The sequence below is a fragment of the Leuciscus leuciscus genome, assembly GCF_965113295.1.
Source record: "Leuciscus leuciscus genome assembly, chromosome: 10".
NCBI classification, from domain to species: Eukaryota; Metazoa; Chordata; class Actinopteri; order Cypriniformes; family Leuciscidae; genus Leuciscus; species Leuciscus leuciscus.
This window is the reverse complement of record NC_138734.1, coordinates 30,702,401-30,720,972: the sequence shown is the minus strand read 5'-3', so window position 1 is coordinate 30,720,972 and position 18,572 is coordinate 30,702,401. Positions and strand designations below refer to the sequence as shown.

The following is an 18,572-nucleotide window of genomic DNA, read 5'->3' as shown; positions in this document are numbered from 1 at the left end:
CGATCCAGAAAAGAATTCAATTTCACCACTTATTTCTCTTGAATTGTCAAAAACATGCAAAATTGTCAAAATGGCTGTCGTGCCGAGTATTACAGAGTCAGTTATGTCATAAATAAGACATTGCTATGCATTTAATAAATGTCAGTGTTTAATAAAATATATCTATATTTAGATATGGCCCATATGATCTTTACCATTACAAAAACTGAGCCACATGTGCCAGAGTTGGCCAAATGAAGCCTGGAAATGTATGTTTTCTTTTTAATTAAAGATCAGATAAAATAAGAAAAATAACTTTAGCGTTGAATCGGAATCACCAGGCTCCACCCTCGTAATCGTGATAATAGTGAAATGAAATTACTATTACTATTGTGAAATAATATGTTGGGACATTTATGCAGGCATTAAGCAGAAGTCAGGTGGATAGCGTGAACAATTCCCATTACTTTAGATCTGTAACTTTACAGATAAGATTTGAATAGTAAAATGTAAGTTATGTCATTGCTTAATTTGACGTCAGAGATGGGTCTAATAGTTGTTTTCATTTGTTTTTTCTTCATTTCAGAAAAAGCTCCAGAACATAGCGAGAGACCTGGTCTTTGCCTCAGGATCTGGAAGGCTACGAAGGGTGTTTTCAGCTGCTGTTCCTGTGGTGCTGTGACTGTTGTGGAGCCTTTCATTCCGTCACCTGCTCCAGATCACTCTGGTGTCAAGCCAAATAATGGTAAATCATTATTTCTCCAACATTATTTTAAACAGTATTATCTTGTTTTCCACTCAAAATAAGGCTTGTTTCTACAGAATATTAAAATGATTTCCCCCATTATAATATTATTTTCTCGACCAGAAAAAGCTCCAGAACGTATGAAGAAACCTGGTCGTTTCCATAAGCTCAGGAAGGCTGTTTTCAGCAGGTCTTCCAGTGGTGCTGTGACTGTTGTGGAGCCGTTTATTCCTCAACCATCACCACCTGCTTCAGATCACTCCGGCGTCAAGCCAAATAATGGTAAATCATTATTTCTCCATCATTATTTTAATTAACTGCAGATGTTTTGATATTGGATCATTCGTGCCGCGAGATGTTTTATAGGGGGCGGTGAAAAAAGTCAGGCACCGAAAGTTGCGTTCTTATTCGGTCTCGATACTACCGTTTACGTCGGAACCGGTTCCCTATTGGAACCGGGTTTCGGTACCCAACCCTAATCATTGCTTAATTTGACGTCAGAGATGGGTCTAATAGTTGTTTTCATTTGTTTTTTCTTCATTTCAGAAAAAGCTCCAGAACCTGGTCGTTCTCTCAAGTTCTGGGAGGATACGATGGGTGTTTTCAGCAGCACTTCCAGTAATTCTGTGACTGTTGTGGAGCCTTTTATTCCTCCAGCAGATTCTGTTCCTGAACCATCATCACCACCTGCTCCAGATCCGTCCGGCGTCAAGCCAAATAGTGGTAAATCATTATTTCTCCATCATTATTTTAAACAGTATTATCTTGTTTTCCACTCAAAATAAGGCTTGTTTTTACAGAATATTAAAATTATTTCCCCCATTATAATATTATTTTCTCGACCAGCGCTGACATTTTTTAAATAAAACAATGTATCTAGCAACAGACACTCTACTGACTATAAGTAACTTTTCAACTACTGTACATGTCAACTTATTTTAACCCTACCAGTCTACTAATACTTTAATGAGAGTTAGTAGACATGCAGGTGCAATGTTTCTTATAGACTTATAGAATGTCACCAAAATAAAGTGAAACCAAAGTAACAATTTGATGTGACCACTGACATTGATAATTAATATAATAAAAAAAGTAATAAAAAAACCAAACAGTTTTTGATGTCTGAAATGTTCCATCCTCAGGAACTGTTTCCATAGATTCCTCTCCGGGCATCACGTCATCCTCAGCTTCCTGGTTCGACAGCCTCGAAGGGTTTCTGTGTCCTCCGCTGCCGGGTCAAGTTCCTGTCGAGCCAACAGAGACATCAACTGGCCGAACTGCTCGGCGTGCCGTGAGGGCTTCTCCAGTGAACAAGAGCTCAACAGGTGAGACTGAAATAAGGCTGGGCAGTGCAAAGTCTACAGATAGAGATTTTGCTATTTCATGCATAACTGAGTCAAGTTTTTAACACGTCCGATCACATTTACTGTTGCTCGACCAGCACTGATATTTTTTAAATAAAACAATGGATCTAGCAACAGACACTCTACTGACTATAAGTAACTTTTCAACTACTGTACATGTCAACTTATTTTAACCCTACCAGTCTACTAATACTCTACTAATACTTTAATGAGAGTTAGTAGACATGCAGGTGCAATGTTTCTTATAGACTTATAGAATGTCTTAAAGGGACCAAAATAAAGTGAAACCAAAGTAACAATTTGATGTGACCACTGACATTGATAATTAATATAATAAAAAAAGTAATAAAAAAAAAACAACAGTTTTTGATGTCTGAAATGTTCCACCCTCAGGCCGCTTCAGATCCTGGAGAACTGTTTCCATAGATTCCTCATCCTCAGCTTTGTCCTCAACCCCCCCTGAGGCCCATGTCGAGAGGAGATGTCGAGAGTCGTTGAATCTGTGCAGCCGAGGCACGTACAGCGTCGAGGAAGAGGGTTTGTCCTGGTCCGACAGCCTCGAAGGGTTTCTGTGTCCTCCGCTGCCGGGTCAAGTTCCTGTCGAGCCAACAGAGACATCAACTGGCCGAACTGTTCAGGGTGCCGCGGAGGCTTCTCCAGTGAACAAGAGCTCAACAGGTGAGACTGAAATAAGGCTGGGCAGTGCAAAGTCTACAGATAGAGATTTTGCTATTTCACGCATAACTGAGTCAAGTTTTTAACACGTCCGATCACATTTACTGTTGCTCGACCAGCACTGATATTTTTTAAATAAAACAATGGATCTAGCAAGCTAATAATTGTCTCATGTTTTTCTGTTTGTTTTTCAGAGTCCTTTGAGTCTCTCTATAACATGGAAAAGTTAATTGGATCCGGAGGATTTGGCAGAGTGTTCCTGGGAACACGCAAATTTGATGGCAAAAGGGTAAATCTTACTGAATTGTACAAACATTTTGCTCTTGCATGCATCAAAACACATTTAAAACAATTTACAAATGGTTTAATACTTAATACAAGGCCAGATGCTTGAATACTGTTACTGTTATTGAAACTGTTTTTTTTGTTTGTTTTTTGCAGGTTGCCATCAAGCAGTTACGCAAGATTGACAACAATCGTTATCTTAATATTGTAAGTTGGCCAAAACCTGAATGTGTATAGAGTTGTTTAAGTGCAGATTACTGTAGTTAATACACCCGTAGGAAGCATTAGGTATAAATGTGATCAACAAATAAGCTTAGAGGCACCAAATAACTTTGAGCTGAAAAGGCTCTTTTGAACGCATCTAAAAAGATCAAAGAATAGTACATTTCAAAATGATGTTTTCTTCAGATTTTTACCCAGCTAACCTTCTGTCTGCTTCTTCTCTCTAGCCTGGGAATCCCGAACCTCTCGTTACAGAGGTGGCACTGCTGTTGCTGATAAAGCGAGAACCCATAAGCCCTTTTGTCATACAACTGCACGAGTGGTTTGAACATCCTAGATCATTCACTCTGGTTATGGAGTATCCGGAGCCCTGCCAGACCTTGCTGGACTCAATGAATCGTCAACCTTTGAGTGACTGTCTCTTACGGGTCATCATGAGACAGGCTGTGCGGGCAGTGCAACACTGCATCCGTTGTGGGGTTTTCCATAGTGACATTCATACGAAAAATTTCCTGTGGAAGAAAGACACGCTAGAACTCAAGCTGATAGACTTTGGCTGCGGTCAGCTAGTTAGTAGTGAAGGCTGCGAGAGCAACAAATACAAGGGTGAGCATTTTGGGAGTGTGGAAACCTGAAGGTAGTGACTTACTAATTATTTGATGATGCTTGAAAAAAAAAAGCTCAACAATGTGCAAATGTCTTTCTTACAGGAATGATGTCATACCGCCCACCTGAAGTCTTTAAAGAACCTCGATTCCACGCCGTCCCAGCAAATGTCTGGTCTCTAGGAGTGTTGCTCTACGAGTTGTCGAACGAATGTCTTCCTTTTGTTAGTGTAACGGAAGTCACACGAGCCAAAGTTACATTTGTAAACCCCGACTTATCCAAACGTGAGTGAATAATGATGATAACATTGAAATCAGAATTTTCATATATAGCTCAACGTATAGCGAAAGCCATCGCTGTTTTCAAAAATGCCAGGTCACATGGTCATGACTAACCAGCTCTCTCCTTATTAAAATGTGTACAGACTGCAGGGATCTGATTAGACAGTGTCTAGCGAGGGATCCAACTAAACGCCCCAGCTTAGACCAGATGTTACAACATCAATGGACTGATGAGGCAGTATAACAGGTAAAGTAGGATTATTATCTTTTGTCTTAAATTCTGGATTATTTGTAGTGAGATTTTCAAATTTGTGTTCATTGTAATGTTCTTGTTATAGTCAAATCACCTATATAGCTATATCATTTATATAGCGCTTGATACTATACAGATTGTTTTAAAGCTGCATCCCTGAAGTAAACAGGAAAATAACAGAATCAGTAAACCAAACAGAATTCAATTCTGCTCTAGCTCTAAAAAAACATTCATGAGTTGACTTGTTCATATTCTCTTTGTTTTGGATAGGAAATAACATACTTGCTGAGAGCTCTGAGCTCGAGACTTGACCCGAAGCCTGAAGACCAACACCAACCTGACAGAAACTCAGAGCCTTTTATTCCTCCAGCAGATCCTGTTCCTGAACCATCATCACCACCTGCTCCAGATCCGTCCGGCGTCAAGCCAAATAATGGTAAATCATTACCATGACCATTAGCTGCAATCACTCATCATCGCCAGCTGCCACTCATCTCATCTCCTATAAATCCTCACCACTTTCTCATCTCCTTTGTCAGATCATTGTATGAAGTCTCTGTGTTGTCTGATCCTGTTCCCGTGCCTCGTGTCCCGTCTTGAGTTCCTGTGTTCCGGTTTCGCGTCTTGTTGGATTACGTTTCATGTCTGGATCAAGTCATCACTCATCAGAGCACGCTGCACTTCATCCATCACTCCGTGTCTGACCATCAAAGTCCCTGCGCCACCGCCTGCATCACCCGGATTAATTCTTCATCATCATCATCATCATCAACATTATTGACTATTAATAAAGAGCTTTTACTTGCATATTGTGTCCTCGTTTCTGACGTAACATGCAGACTATACCTGGCTGCGTTTCATTACAATGAAAATGCTGGTCTTGCACAAGCAACATCATCAATATTGATGAACTTTCGGACACTGTTTCGTCCTATGTTACCTTTTGTGTGGATACTGTTATCCCAGTCAAAACCGTTATCACTTTCCCCAACAATAAACCATGGGTTACCAAAGATCTAAAAACAGTGATTAATAAGAAAAAAAAAGATCTTCTTTACTGGTGACTCATTGGAGAGAAAGTTTGTATCCAGAGAGGTTAGGGCTGAAATAGTAAAAGCCAAAAGTAAGTATAGGGAAAAAATAGAAAAACAATATGTAAATGGCGACCTTAGGTCAGCATGGCGTGGGATTAATCAGTGTGGTAATGAACCCAAGCAGCAGATCAGCCTTAACAGTGTTCAGGATGACTGTTTGCCTGATGCTTTTAATACTTTTTTTTTACTATTTGAAACGTCTGATTTCATGCATGATGTCTCCAGGTTGAAAAACTCCTTGACACCATGTAGGCAAGGCAAGGCAAGTTTATTTATATAGCACATTTCATACACAATGGCAATTCAAAGTGCTTTACATAGAAGAGATTAAAATAATAAAAAGAAATAAGAATAATTAAAACAGTTTAGAAAAATAAAATAAAAAACAGTACTTTTAAAAATAAAAAAAAGAATATTATTATAGATCTTTCCTTCAAAGGATTCCCTTAAGACTTAAATCTTTCCTTCTTTTAACCTTCAATCTTCTTACGACTTCCATCTATCAACTTTCCTTTAACTTTCTTTTCTCCCTCATTTACTCACACGTTCTTTTCACTTTCTTTAGCACTATGTTCACATTCTTTCTCAGACGAAAACTTTAATATCGTCATTTAAATACTGTTCTACTTTCAAACCCACATTAATACACGTCACTTTCACCTCCATAATTATTTCTCATTTGACAGAAAATAGGTGTGTAAAAATGGTCTAGTTTACTGTTAGATGACCCCATGTTTGGCTGAATCCCCTTTCTGGATTTAACTCTCTTGACACGTGTCTTACTAGTCCGTCAAACGTCTTCAACAGACCCAATTTTTTCACCCAAAATCGGCCAGGTTTTAGCAAATATGCTCTGTGATTATCTGTGATTATGGTTTTACTCAGAATCTTCTCATGAGCACTTTCTAGCGCTTGATTACTGATGACCCCATGTAGCAGGGCCGGAGTGGGGCCACTTTTCAGCCCGGGAGTTTCAGGCCCAAGACCGGCCCTCTTTTTCCATGGTGGAATTCCATATTAGCACTTTTTCCAAATTGGATAAATGAAGCAACAGTTCAGCTCTTACTATTGTGTAGTTTTTATTAATAACATGGTTCAACAAATAATGTAAAGGTTAAATAATAATTCACTTAAACTGAGAAGTTAACAAAAAATGTTCCACTATTCCACATGGGTAGGTTGATAAATTAACAAAAGCAGAAAGAAAGAAAGAAAGAAAGAAAGAAAGAAAGAAAGAAAGAAAGAAAGAAAGAAAGAAAGAAAGAAAGAAAGAAAGAAAGAAAGAAAGCATTTGAAATGTATCCCACTCTTCCACAAAGAGGCATATTGAACTAATGTTTACAGATTTATTTGTATTTAAAAATATTCAAAAAGAATGCTTTTTTAATCAAAAAACGTGATACCTAATGACATTTGAGGTTATTAAAACAGTAAGTCCCGCCCATCGACTGCCAAAAATAAAAGTGTTCGAGCGAGCAAAAGCAGGAGATCAAGCGCGAGAGCGTGGGGAATGATCATGCGCGCGCGCGAGGGCAGAGGAGATGTCATACGCGCGCGCGGGGTTTGAATGAGCTCGCGAGTTCCCGCTTCCTCGCGTGTAGATCTGTTATCCTCTCGCGAATGTCATTTACTGCGCGCGCCAGCATCAGTTGTGCGCTCCGTTTATTTTGTCATTGATTTGCCGCCATAGGGCCGGCCCAGCTATCGGTAGGCACCGGCGGTGCCGCGGTAGCCTACCTGAGAAAACGTTTTAGAAAAGACAGGCTATGGACCCAACCAACTCTATGGGAGGGGAGGGGAGAACTCCCTCTCATGGTACAACCCATGCAGAGGCTGCGCGCTGCGGTGTCAGAATGCGGAAAGTGCATTTTCCTAACATAAAATGTAACTAACGTGACAAATATAAAAAAATAAAAAATCCTCGACCGGCCCAAAAGTGAAGCGGCCCAATGTAACTAACGTACGGTGACGCATTGCTGCCACATACATATTATTTTTTTTCCCTCAATTATGTCGTAATAACGAGATCTTATGTCGTTTTAACGACATCTTTTCTCGTAATAACGAGATCTTATGTCGTTAAAACGACATCTTTTTCTCGTAATAACGAGATCTTATGTCGTTAAAACGACATCTTTTTCTCGTAATAACGAGATGTTATGTCGTTAAAACGACATCTTTTTTTTGCCCTTATAAGGACATGTGTAGTCATGTACAAAATATGCCTTTATCCACATAAAATTGACAGCCTATCTCGCCTTTATCACACGTTCAAAAAGCTTAAGCAAATAGTAGCAGCCCCCAATCATGCAAAATTAATCAATGAGGCCCTTTTTTGAAAATATATTTTAAATAGGCCTATAAGTTTTTTTATATATATAATATATTATATATAAGCTTTATTTTTGTTAATAGGCTATATCTTCATTCATTAGATACAAGTAGTCAAAACACAACAGAAAATTTTACAACATTGTGTTCTTATTTTGTTTAATTAACGAAATGTCAATCTTCGTCTTTATAACAGAAGATACAATACAATACAAAAATCTTCAAGATGTATAACGGATTGTCACCTTATAAACAGTCCTTTTTTAATGGAATAATACACCCTTATAATAAAGAAAAAGCTTCAGTGATGAAGAATATGAACGCAATGCATTTAATTATACGTTAAGCGTTTTAGAAACCCTTTATTATAAAGAAAATAGGTGGCTCTTAACGTGTCTTTCTATGGGAGGATGGTATTGCGGTGCACAGCAAATATTCAATGCATGCAATGCAAATATTCAATGGTAGCTATTAATGCAAAACAAAAATGAAAAATACAAGTAGCCAATAAAATCAACAAATTATTGTGGCATTAATTAGCCCATAAACAATATTTATTTTAAAGCCTAAACGAATTTGTTTAAAGAAAAACACCAGCGTTGGGCGTTTATCTGCAGGCTTCAGCCGCCCTTTTCAAACTGGCGCAATAAAATGCAACAGAATTTGATTAGTTAAACATGAAGAGGATTATCCGTCTGGCATGGCCACTCGCTCTAACGTTAACCTAGATAAATGTTTATTAAGCGTATATCCAAGTGTTTGTGCGGAGTGTGGAGCGCGCAATGACATGGATGAAGGCGCCGGTGCCATCACTCGCATTTTCCTATCAACAGTGGAAACAACTTAAAATACTCCATCATTTCTGGTCATACAGAAAATAATACATCAGTCGCAACTACTTTTATTTGTGTAAACTCACAACAACAAGAAAACGGTGTGCTTTTGTAAAATAAAAGAAAACGAACAGGGCGCGCTTTCATGATCTCCGTGAATTGGAGCGCGCCTGAAAAATGAACTGAAAAACAGTGTATAGACAAGCCTCACAGACATGAGAAATATAACTATAAAGTTTATAAAAAAAAATGTCTACCAACGAAAAAAAATCCAATCGAAAGCAAATACGGTACCATCTGATTATGTAATCCTGTCCGTATGAAAGGCGCATCTAGGCTACATTACAGCGGAGATGTATGGAGATATGTATGCAGGCAGCCTACACTGATTTAGAAAAGACTAGTTCATTAATTAAAATGCTTCGTTATTTTTTTCAGATACATTTATTATATCATTAGCCTACTTTTGCCGGCGCTTTGCGGCAAGTTTTATGCATGCGCTTGAGCGCGGAATATCCTACATGCACCCAGGATTGAATATAAACGTGCATTCATTAAATGAATGAATACTAGTCTAGAAAAATCCTTTAGTCTATGGCAACTCTAATCAATAGCCTACATTTAATATTTGACATTATTTCATTAGTAATTAGTATCCAGCTCTTCACATTTAATTAGTTGAGTTAGCATAATTAATGAACTAATAAAATAATAAAATAAAATTTAAATTAAGATACTAACCATATATTTCTATATAGCATTGCTTATTCCACCACACAAAGGACTGTTTATAAGGTGACAATCCGTTATACATGTGAAGATTGTAGGCTGTATCTTGAAGATTTTTGTATTATATTGTATCTTCTGTTATAAAGACGAAGATTGACATTTCGTTAATTAAACAAAATAAGAACACAATGTTGTAAAATTTTCGGTTGTGTTTTGACTACTTGACTCTAATGAATGAAGATATAGCCTATTAACAAAAATAAATCTTATATATAATATATTATATAAAAAAAACTTATAGGCCTATTTAAAATATATTTTCAAAAAAGGGCCTCATTGATTAATTTTGCATGATTGGGGGCTGCTACTACTTGCTTAATAAGCTTTTTGAACGTGTGATAAAGGCGCGATAGGCTGTCAATTTTATGTGGATAAAGGCATATTTTGTACATGACTACACATGTCCTTATAAGGGCAAAAAAAAGATGTCGTTTTAACGACATAAGATCTCGTTATTACGAGAAAAGATGTCGTTAAAACGACATAAGATCTCGTTATTACGAGAAAAGATGTCGTTAAAACGACATAAGATCTCGTTATTACAACATAATTGAGGGAAAAAAAGAATATGTATGTGGCAGCAATGCGTCACCGTACTAACGTGACAAATATATGTAAAAAAAATAAAAAAAATAAAAATCCTTGACCGGCCCAAAAGTGAAGCGGCCCACCGGGAATTCTCCCGATTACCCACCCCGGGCCTGGTAGTATATAACAAGGGTAACATGATAGGGTCCAGGTCCAAAGACAGTTTATAAATAAAAAGACATCAAAAGCAGAAAAAAGCTCCTAAAGTGCATAGTGCCAAGAACAGATCAGTCCATAATGATTTCCTCAGCTCAATATTTAAAAGCATAATTGCTGAAGGCAGGGGCGTAGCACCAAATTTTGGGCCCTGGGTACAAACCATCTTGCTGGGCCCCCGTACCAAATACCATAGTGATACCAATGGGTGGGGTATTGCATTTTTATCATAAAAACACTTAAAATGTAAACAAAATAAGCCACACTCTTATTAATATATTTTTGTTTTATTGTCAAAAGTACAAGATAATTGATGATTATTTGTCTGTTTAAAATAAATGCAGACTATAGAATCACAGGGTACACTAACCGCCAAACTAGACATTCAGTCTTTGGATTACGTTTTTAAAATAAGTCATTTTCAATCATTAAGATGTGCATTAAACTGAGAACAATCCTGTACTTAATGTAAGAGCGTGCGCGAGCTAATTTGCATAACATTGCGGTAAAATAGGCGCTAACAATCTGTGTTTTCGCGGGTGTTAGATTTTGACAATGGAGGGAAATATACCGTGTTTTCATGTAAACTTCTGACTCTGGGGAGAACTGCAGCAGAAGAGGAGACAAGCTGCGCAGCTGCCTGGAGTGGCAGTGTGTTGAGCTCCCAGCTCCGCCTCCGTCTGCTTCTCACTCCGTTATTTACCCAGAAACATTGTTTGCTCGCTATGTAGGTTGTGATACTATAAAGTATTGATATATAATTCAAATAGAGTACGAACATAAATGTATGCTATTCTACCTGGAGTAGATATTTATGTTAAAACAATGTCAATGCTCGATGATGCATTTGGAGCTCACCTTTCTTTTCAAAAAACTGAGTGAGCAACTGCTTGCCCTCATTTGCCTTTCTCTCTTTAATCTTCTTTTCTTTTCGTTTTTGAGCCCCTGATTTTCCTTTCTTAAGGAAAGACATGACTCTTCCCCTGTCTTCCTAGTTCCTATCACGGCTCACTCCAGCTCCTGTCTCATCAACTGATTCACCGACCGCAGGTCCGCAGCAGAAGCACCTGAACTGCGGGTCGTACCATTTACATTGATTCGAGAGGGGTGGTGGGGCCCTGCACAGCATAAAAATGACTTTTTTTATACCAAACCAGTGCCTAACTACAAGTTTAGTTTTGCACAGGAACTTTTTTATTTGTACATAAATGCTATACAAATGTTAGTGCATATATATGTATGTATAGAAAACTGACTTCTAAGGCCCCCCCCCCCTGCCTCGGGCCCTGGGTACTCGGTACCCTTTACCCCCCCTTTACGACGCCCCTGGCTGAAGGAATAAATGATCTTCCATAACGGTTTGTCTTTCTAGGGGGCTGCAAGTAACGCCGACCTGATGGCATAAGAACAAATTCATCTCCCAGAATATGATGTTGGTTCATCAGACTTTTTACTTTTTGAAGAACACGTTTCTCCCAAAGAGAATTTAAGTCGCACATTTGGATTCCAATAATTTTGGAACAGACTTTCACAATATTATTTAAACAGTTTCGGTCCTTCACTGAAATATTACCAAACCAACAAATGAAAGAAAAAGTAAGAAGGCTCTCAATATAAGACAAATACACCGTGCACAGTATAGATTTAGAAACCCCAAAGGAATTTATCCTGCGCAATAAATGTACTCTCTGCTGGGCCCGTTTGACCACTGATTCAGAGTTCCTTTCAAACTTCAGTTGAATCAAAAACCGTACCCAGATATTTATAATAATTTACCATCTCCACATCCTCGCCATGGATCCTGCATACTGAAGTATTTGTCCCTTTTTTTCTAAAATCGATAATGAGTTCCTTAGTTTCAAGAAGGCTGTCATCACACCACTTAACGAAATCAGGAAGTGCACGTCCGTGATCTGACTCTGTGCCATGGAGGAGTGACAGCAGAGCAGTATCATCAGAAAATTGAACAAGAAAACTATCCTCTTTAAGAGACCTACAACTATCCGTGTATAAAATGAACAGTAGCGGGGAAAGTACACAGCCTTGTGGGGAACCTGTGTTGGAGACTTGGGTTTTTAAAGTAACCCCATTTACTAAAACCCTCTGTGTCCTATCAGTCAGAAAATGTAAGAACAAGGCTAAAAGCTGATCGGGCAGATTAAAATAAGAAGCAAGCCTCTCAATCAAAATGAGAGGCTGCATTTTGTTAAAAGCTGATGAAAAGTCAGCAAATAAAAGCCTGGCATGAGATTGGGGTTTCTCCAAATGCTTATAAAGTGTGTCCAAGATAAAAAGCTTAGCATCATCCACACCTTTATTCCTCTGATAGGCAAATTGAAGAGAATCAAGTTTGCCCTCGACCAAGATGAGAACCTCTTCTTTTAGGATTTTCTCAAGGTTTTTTACTACAAGGGAACTTGCTGATATTTAAAAAGTCACCCTAAGAATATAGGAAGCTGTAGTGATTTGTTGCTTTCTTTAATATCATTGAATCTATTCACACAGAGTATTGCGGAAACAAATAAGGTGTCGGACAAGCATGCAAACAGTTTTTGGATACACATAAATAGCTTTCTGTTAGTCGCAGGTGTCTTTCGAATATATTTAAGAATGTCCGTTTGAATTCACTAAACAGGTCATGAGAGAAATGTAACTCTGAAATAGTAAACACCTGTTTAAGTAACTCTTCTGAACCATGCTTAGTAACCGACGTTATTCTAGTTTATTAATAAACCCTAAAATAGTGTTGGAATTCTATACACACACTGTTTTAAACTAACACCTCTTAATGCTGACCATTTCTAGTATCTTTAGTTACTTATATTTGCTTTAGTCCACTCTCTAAAGCGAATGAAATGTTGCGAAATGTTCAATGGCATTGAAATCCATCCACTAAAAACCTGGCTCTGACTGCAATGGTCCTAATTTTACATTGTTTCCTCACTGTCGCTCTGAATGCACACAGTTAATCACATGGTGCAGGATTTGTCCAGTGGATCCTGTGGAGGGGGCGCCGGATGCTGCGCCGCTCCCGTCTTGGGTATCGCCACCATGGGTTTGGGCCGCAGGGCAGGGGGCTTGAGCTGCACCCCCATGCGCGGGGCCACGGCGGGTTTGAAGGTGCTCATGGTATCGCTAGAGGAGCTGGTGCTGCGGCGCATGGGCGGCTCCGTCAGGGCGGGCCGGAGCAGGAGCCCGTGCAGTTGGCTAAGGGACTCGGTGGAGCTGGCCGGTGTGGGAGCGTAAAATATGCCTTATTGATGAAACACAAGCAGAATGAGTGTGTGAACTGTTTGTAAAGCCATTTTTACTTTACTTAAATTAAATTAACTTCTGGTATTTCGGTAGCTTCAACAAGGGGGTCATTATGAAGCCTCAGAAAACTTCCAAGGGTTTCAAATGAGACAAAACAAGTTTTAAAATAATCAACAACAACAACAACAACAACAACAACAAAACAATGTAAAAAATGTTTTCCTCTTCCCCTGATTACTATACCTAAAATAAAACAAAATATATATTTTTTTGAATTAGAAAAACATTCAAAGAAAATATAAACTGAATACGAAAATATTTTTTTCTAATTGATCCTTAAAATATTTTATTGGGTAGAAAATGCTCTTTGTGCGCAAAAATATTTGTAAAAGTTTTTATTCAGTATTAATCACAAATGACTGGAAAGTTAACGTAAATTCACTAGGGTCTCAGCAAACTTATTTAAAATAATAATAAAATATAAAGACATGGACATTTCTATAATTCATATAAATATCCAAATCATTTTACTGGGTAGAAATTTATCTTTGAGAGCAAAAATATTTGTAAAAATCATGTAAATTAATTTGTCAAAAAGAGTGAGAAGCCTAAAGAATTTTAAAGAAAAGCATTTTCTGGGCCAGCAAGTTTCAATCACTTAGAAGCCTATGGAGAGGTGATCCAGCTCTCAGTTTTAATCAAAAATATCTTAATTTGTGTTCCGAAGATGAACGAAGGTCTTACGGGGTTGGAACAACATGAGGGTGAGTAATTACTGACAGAATTTTCATTTTTGGGTGAACTAACCCTTTAAGAGTTTTTCTTTATTTCTTCTGTAATTGTGATTGTTAAAAGTTCATGTCGTTATCATTTTGTTCCTTTAATGTTAGGGGTATTCAAGATTTAACTAAACGAAAGGCTGTTTTTTTGTATTGCAAGAGATTTAATGTAGATTTTTATTTTTTTACAAGAGACTCATGCTTGTTCTTCAGATGTGAATTTTTGGAAGTTTCAATGGGGCAGCGAAATTTGGCATTCTTTTGGAAGTAATTACTCAGCAGGAGTTGCAATTTTAAAGGGTTCATTTAAAGGTAAAATTGTTTATAGCAAAGTTCACATTGGGGTAGGTGGATAATTCTAACGATATCCATTGATGGGAAAATGTTTTTGTTAGGTACAGTATATGCTTCAAATATTAAAAAATATAATGTTGATTTGTTCTCTGATATTGAAAATGAGATTAAGAAAGAAAAAGATTCCATGATATTGAAATAATTCTAGGTGGGGACTTTAATATTGTCCCAGATGTTAAGATGGATAGAATTCATATTCCAATTGGACCATCTACAGGTGATTCAGAGCTATCTGTATTTTGTGAAAATGTAGGGGTAATTGATATATGGAGATATAAACACCCACATTTGAAAGAGTACACATGGGGTAATAGGGATAAATCTTAACAGTCAAGAATCGATCTTTGGTTAATTTCTAATTCATTAGAACAAACAAACAGAGTATCAATTGAACCATCGATATTGTCTGATCACAAAATGATTTATCTTTGCATCAAAGGGAATAATGAAACTTCATTTAAAGGCTCTTAGACTTATTGGAAACTTAATAATAGATTATTGGAAATTGATAGTTTTCAACATGAAATTTAGAAGATAATACAAACATATTGGAATCAAGCTTAGTGAACAAATTTATACTGTAAAAATTGGGAGCTTATGAAGTTTCAAATTAGACTTAGTGCAATTGATAAGGCAAAGAAGTTGCAAAGTCTAATAAGTCAAAGGAAGAGGAAATTATTAGATTCTAATTTTTTAATGAATCTGCAGGCTGAGTTAGATAAATTATATATAATCAAGGCCAGGGGCGATTCTAGGATTTTCATTTTAGGGGGGCTCAGCCCCCAATGAGGGTATGATTTAAAAAAAAAAAAGTTAGTTTATGGTCTAATGCGCATTATTAACTAGTTTCATTCATTCATCCAGTAACATGCATATGTCAGGTTTTTATAATCACTGAGGTACCAAATGCGAGGTATTTAGGGGGGTTCGGGGGTAAGCTCCCCCGAGAAAATTTTGATTTCTCTGATCTACATATATGCATTTTAAGATGTTTTGAAAGCCAAAAAAATTGGATAACAACAGCTTTAAAACCATGTGCGGGTAGCTGTTTATTTTCCACACTTCATCAGCATCACACTCTTTTTCTCTTTGTTTTTATCTTGCTCTGTCTTTTCCCCTCCTAAAGCTGAGCTTTGACTGATATAGGCTTTTCATTTTTGTCTGTCAGTGAAGAAAGTAAACATAGGGTCAACTGATAGGTTGATTTATGAATCATTTTCTCAGACAAAGCTACCAGGAAAGCTAGGTAACTAAGTTTATTAAATTCATTCACAATATGTACACATTCATTATTGATCTAGGCCTAATACATGGCCGTAGACAGGGCTTTATAATTAAAGAGGTCATAAATTTGAGGTTGTTATGGGGTTAAACATTTTTATTTCTCTGATATGTGCATTTCAAGACGTTTGAAGGCCAAAAAAGGATAGGAAATATATTTAAAACCTGCTCTCTCCTCATCTCCATCACTCTGTCTTTTTCATCACTTCAGTCTCCTGATCTTACCCTGTCTCTTCACCTCCTAAAGCTGAACTTTTTTAATTTACTGAAGGCTACAAATTGTATTAGGCTATATTAATTCTCAACATGTACACATGCATTATTAATCTTGTGCCTATGAAAACGGCTTTGTTAATGTTTCTTGTCCCCTCACAATGACATAATTACACGTTATATAGGCCTATTTTCAGCTCAAAATGGCGAAATTAGACAAAAGTTTATTAGTTTTCTAATTATTTTTGTCATTCGTTTAACATTTATGACCTAAAAAACTGTCAAATATAAAATGTTTAGTTTAGCTATTTACATCTTCTTAACTCGCACTTGACCGTAAACTGAAGCGTCAGTCGTGCTGCTAAAATTCCATGTAAAATTCGCGCTCAGCAGCTTCTGTGAACATAAAGCCCGCCTACTTTAATTTGATTGGTCATCTCAAATATTCTGACACTGACGAGAAGTGAAAGACCAATGAGGCTCAGATGAACAAACACACACACACGCACGCGCGCACCTCTGTTTCTGACCTTCGCTCTGCTTGGCGCTGCTGCCGACTGAAGATGAAGAACATTATTTAACCTTGTCAAAGACAAAAAAAAAAAATATATATATATATTTAGAATAACAACATTTCTTACTCCAAGTTTTAGGGGTGCTGAGCTCCTTTTTAGGGGTGCTGAAGCACCCCTAAAAAGGGGCTAGCCTCGCCCATGATCAAGGCAAAAGGAACATTTGTTAGATCACGAAGACGTTGGTTAGAGGAAGGGGAAACTAATTACAGATAGCTACTTTTATAATTTGGGGAAAAGAAATGGAGAGTATACTATACATCTATTAGAAAGCTTAATATTAATGGCCATGAAACACGCAGGACCCTATTATTATTTCAAAATATGTTTCAAATTTTTATGGTAAATTATATTCCAGCAATGCATGTTCTGTAAACAAAATAGATGATTTTTCAAAGCCCGCTTACTTGGACATCAGTGTGTTTTTTCCCCCTCAAATTATAAATGGTTCGCTAGTACTTGTGTATTTAAATGCCTGAAAAAAAAAAAAAAAAAAAAAAAACATTATTTGGTTGAAAACTGTCTGAACTTTGTGATAAATGACAACTGACACACAGTGCAGTGCAGAGAGCTCTCTGGCTCAGTGCCAAACGTGCGAAAGCAGCGCTAATCAGCGCTGTGATCATGCGTCAGTGAGATACAGTGATCTACAGTGATTATTACAACTCTGATCTGTGGTTTTAGAAGGTAGGTCAAGTCTTTCCAAGTCACTCACAGGGCTCAAGTCCGAGTCAAGTCGCGAGTCATTGTTGTCAAAGTCTAAGTCGAGTCGCAAGTCATCTTTGATTATGGCAAGTCGAGTCGCAAGTCATCAAATTTGGGACTCGAGTCCAAGTCAAGCGACTCGAGTCCACAACCCTGCAATTGAACATGACTTTATTTTTTAAAACTCTTAAATTCTTCGGTTTTGGGGACAAATTTCAAAAAGCAATCAGAACCCTATATAATAAGATTCCCAGCTCTGTAAAATTGGCATATGGAACTTCTCATAGATTCGAAATTAAAAGGGGTATTCGACATATGAATACCTGCCCTATTAGTCCATTACTTTTTTTGTTGGTTAGACAAATTATGGCCATTCATATTAAGAAAGACATTTTTCGCGGTATTAAAATAGGAGATACAGAAATTAAATGCACACAATTAGCTGATGACACTACTCTTTTCTTAAGAGACTGAAGTTGAAAAAGCAATTAATTCCCGTGCAAAAAGTTATCAAATATTTGGGTATTAAGATTTCAAAAAATAAGGAAGTCAGGAATGAGTTAAACTTCACTCCCATCATTCAATCATTTGTAAAAGAAACTGAATTCTTGGCTGATGAGAGATCTCTCTTTCACTGGTCGAGTGTTATTGGTTAAAGCTGAGGGTTTATCCAGGTTGGTTTATGCTGCTCAAGTGTTAGATGTCCCCCCCCCCTCATTAATTAAAATGATAGACACCAAACTCTTTAAATTTACTTGGAAGAACAAATCACATTATTAAAAAAGAAAATATTTGTAGGTCAAAAATTGAAGGAGGATTGAATGCTTTGGATGTTAAGACCTCTAACACGATATTTAACATAAAATGGCTCCAAAATTATTTAAAAAAAACCAAAACAAAGTAGGCTATGGTATACAGTACCTAATTGTATATTTCAAAAAGTAGGTGGTATAGAATTTATACTGAAATGTGATTATGATGTTAACAAAATACCCATTAAACTTGCAAGTTTCCACAAACAATCATAACCCTCATGGACCCAATGGAGGGACCCAATGGTCTCCAATGTCCCAAGACCCAAATGTTTTGGAAAGAACTCAGTATTACTTGCAAAGAAAAGTTATGACTCTTGTTAACTTTGAAGAAATTGATGTTATGTTAAAATTTGTTTCATTTGAGGGTGATACAAATATTTTGTTTATTTTATATTGA

General features: G+C 37.2%; 1 protein-coding gene across 1 annotated transcript; it reads left to right on the top strand.

Annotated features, from left to right (window-relative positions):
- Positions 1-1,317: 1,317 nt before the first annotated feature.
- LOC309507339 (serine/threonine-protein kinase pim-2-like) lies at positions 1,318-4,408 on the top strand (the record flags this gene model as incomplete). The annotated part of the gene is made up of 7 exons (XM_082181503.1): positions 1,318-1,447; positions 2,482-2,625; positions 2,958-3,052; positions 3,205-3,255; positions 3,498-3,876; positions 3,981-4,160; positions 4,301-4,408. 7 exons carry the CDS (start codon positions 1,318-1,320, stop codon positions 4,399-4,401), a joined length of 1,080 nt encoding a protein of 359 aa, XP_082037629.1. The 3' UTR covers positions 4,402-4,408.
- Between the last annotated feature and the right edge of the window lie 14,164 nt (positions 4,409-18,572).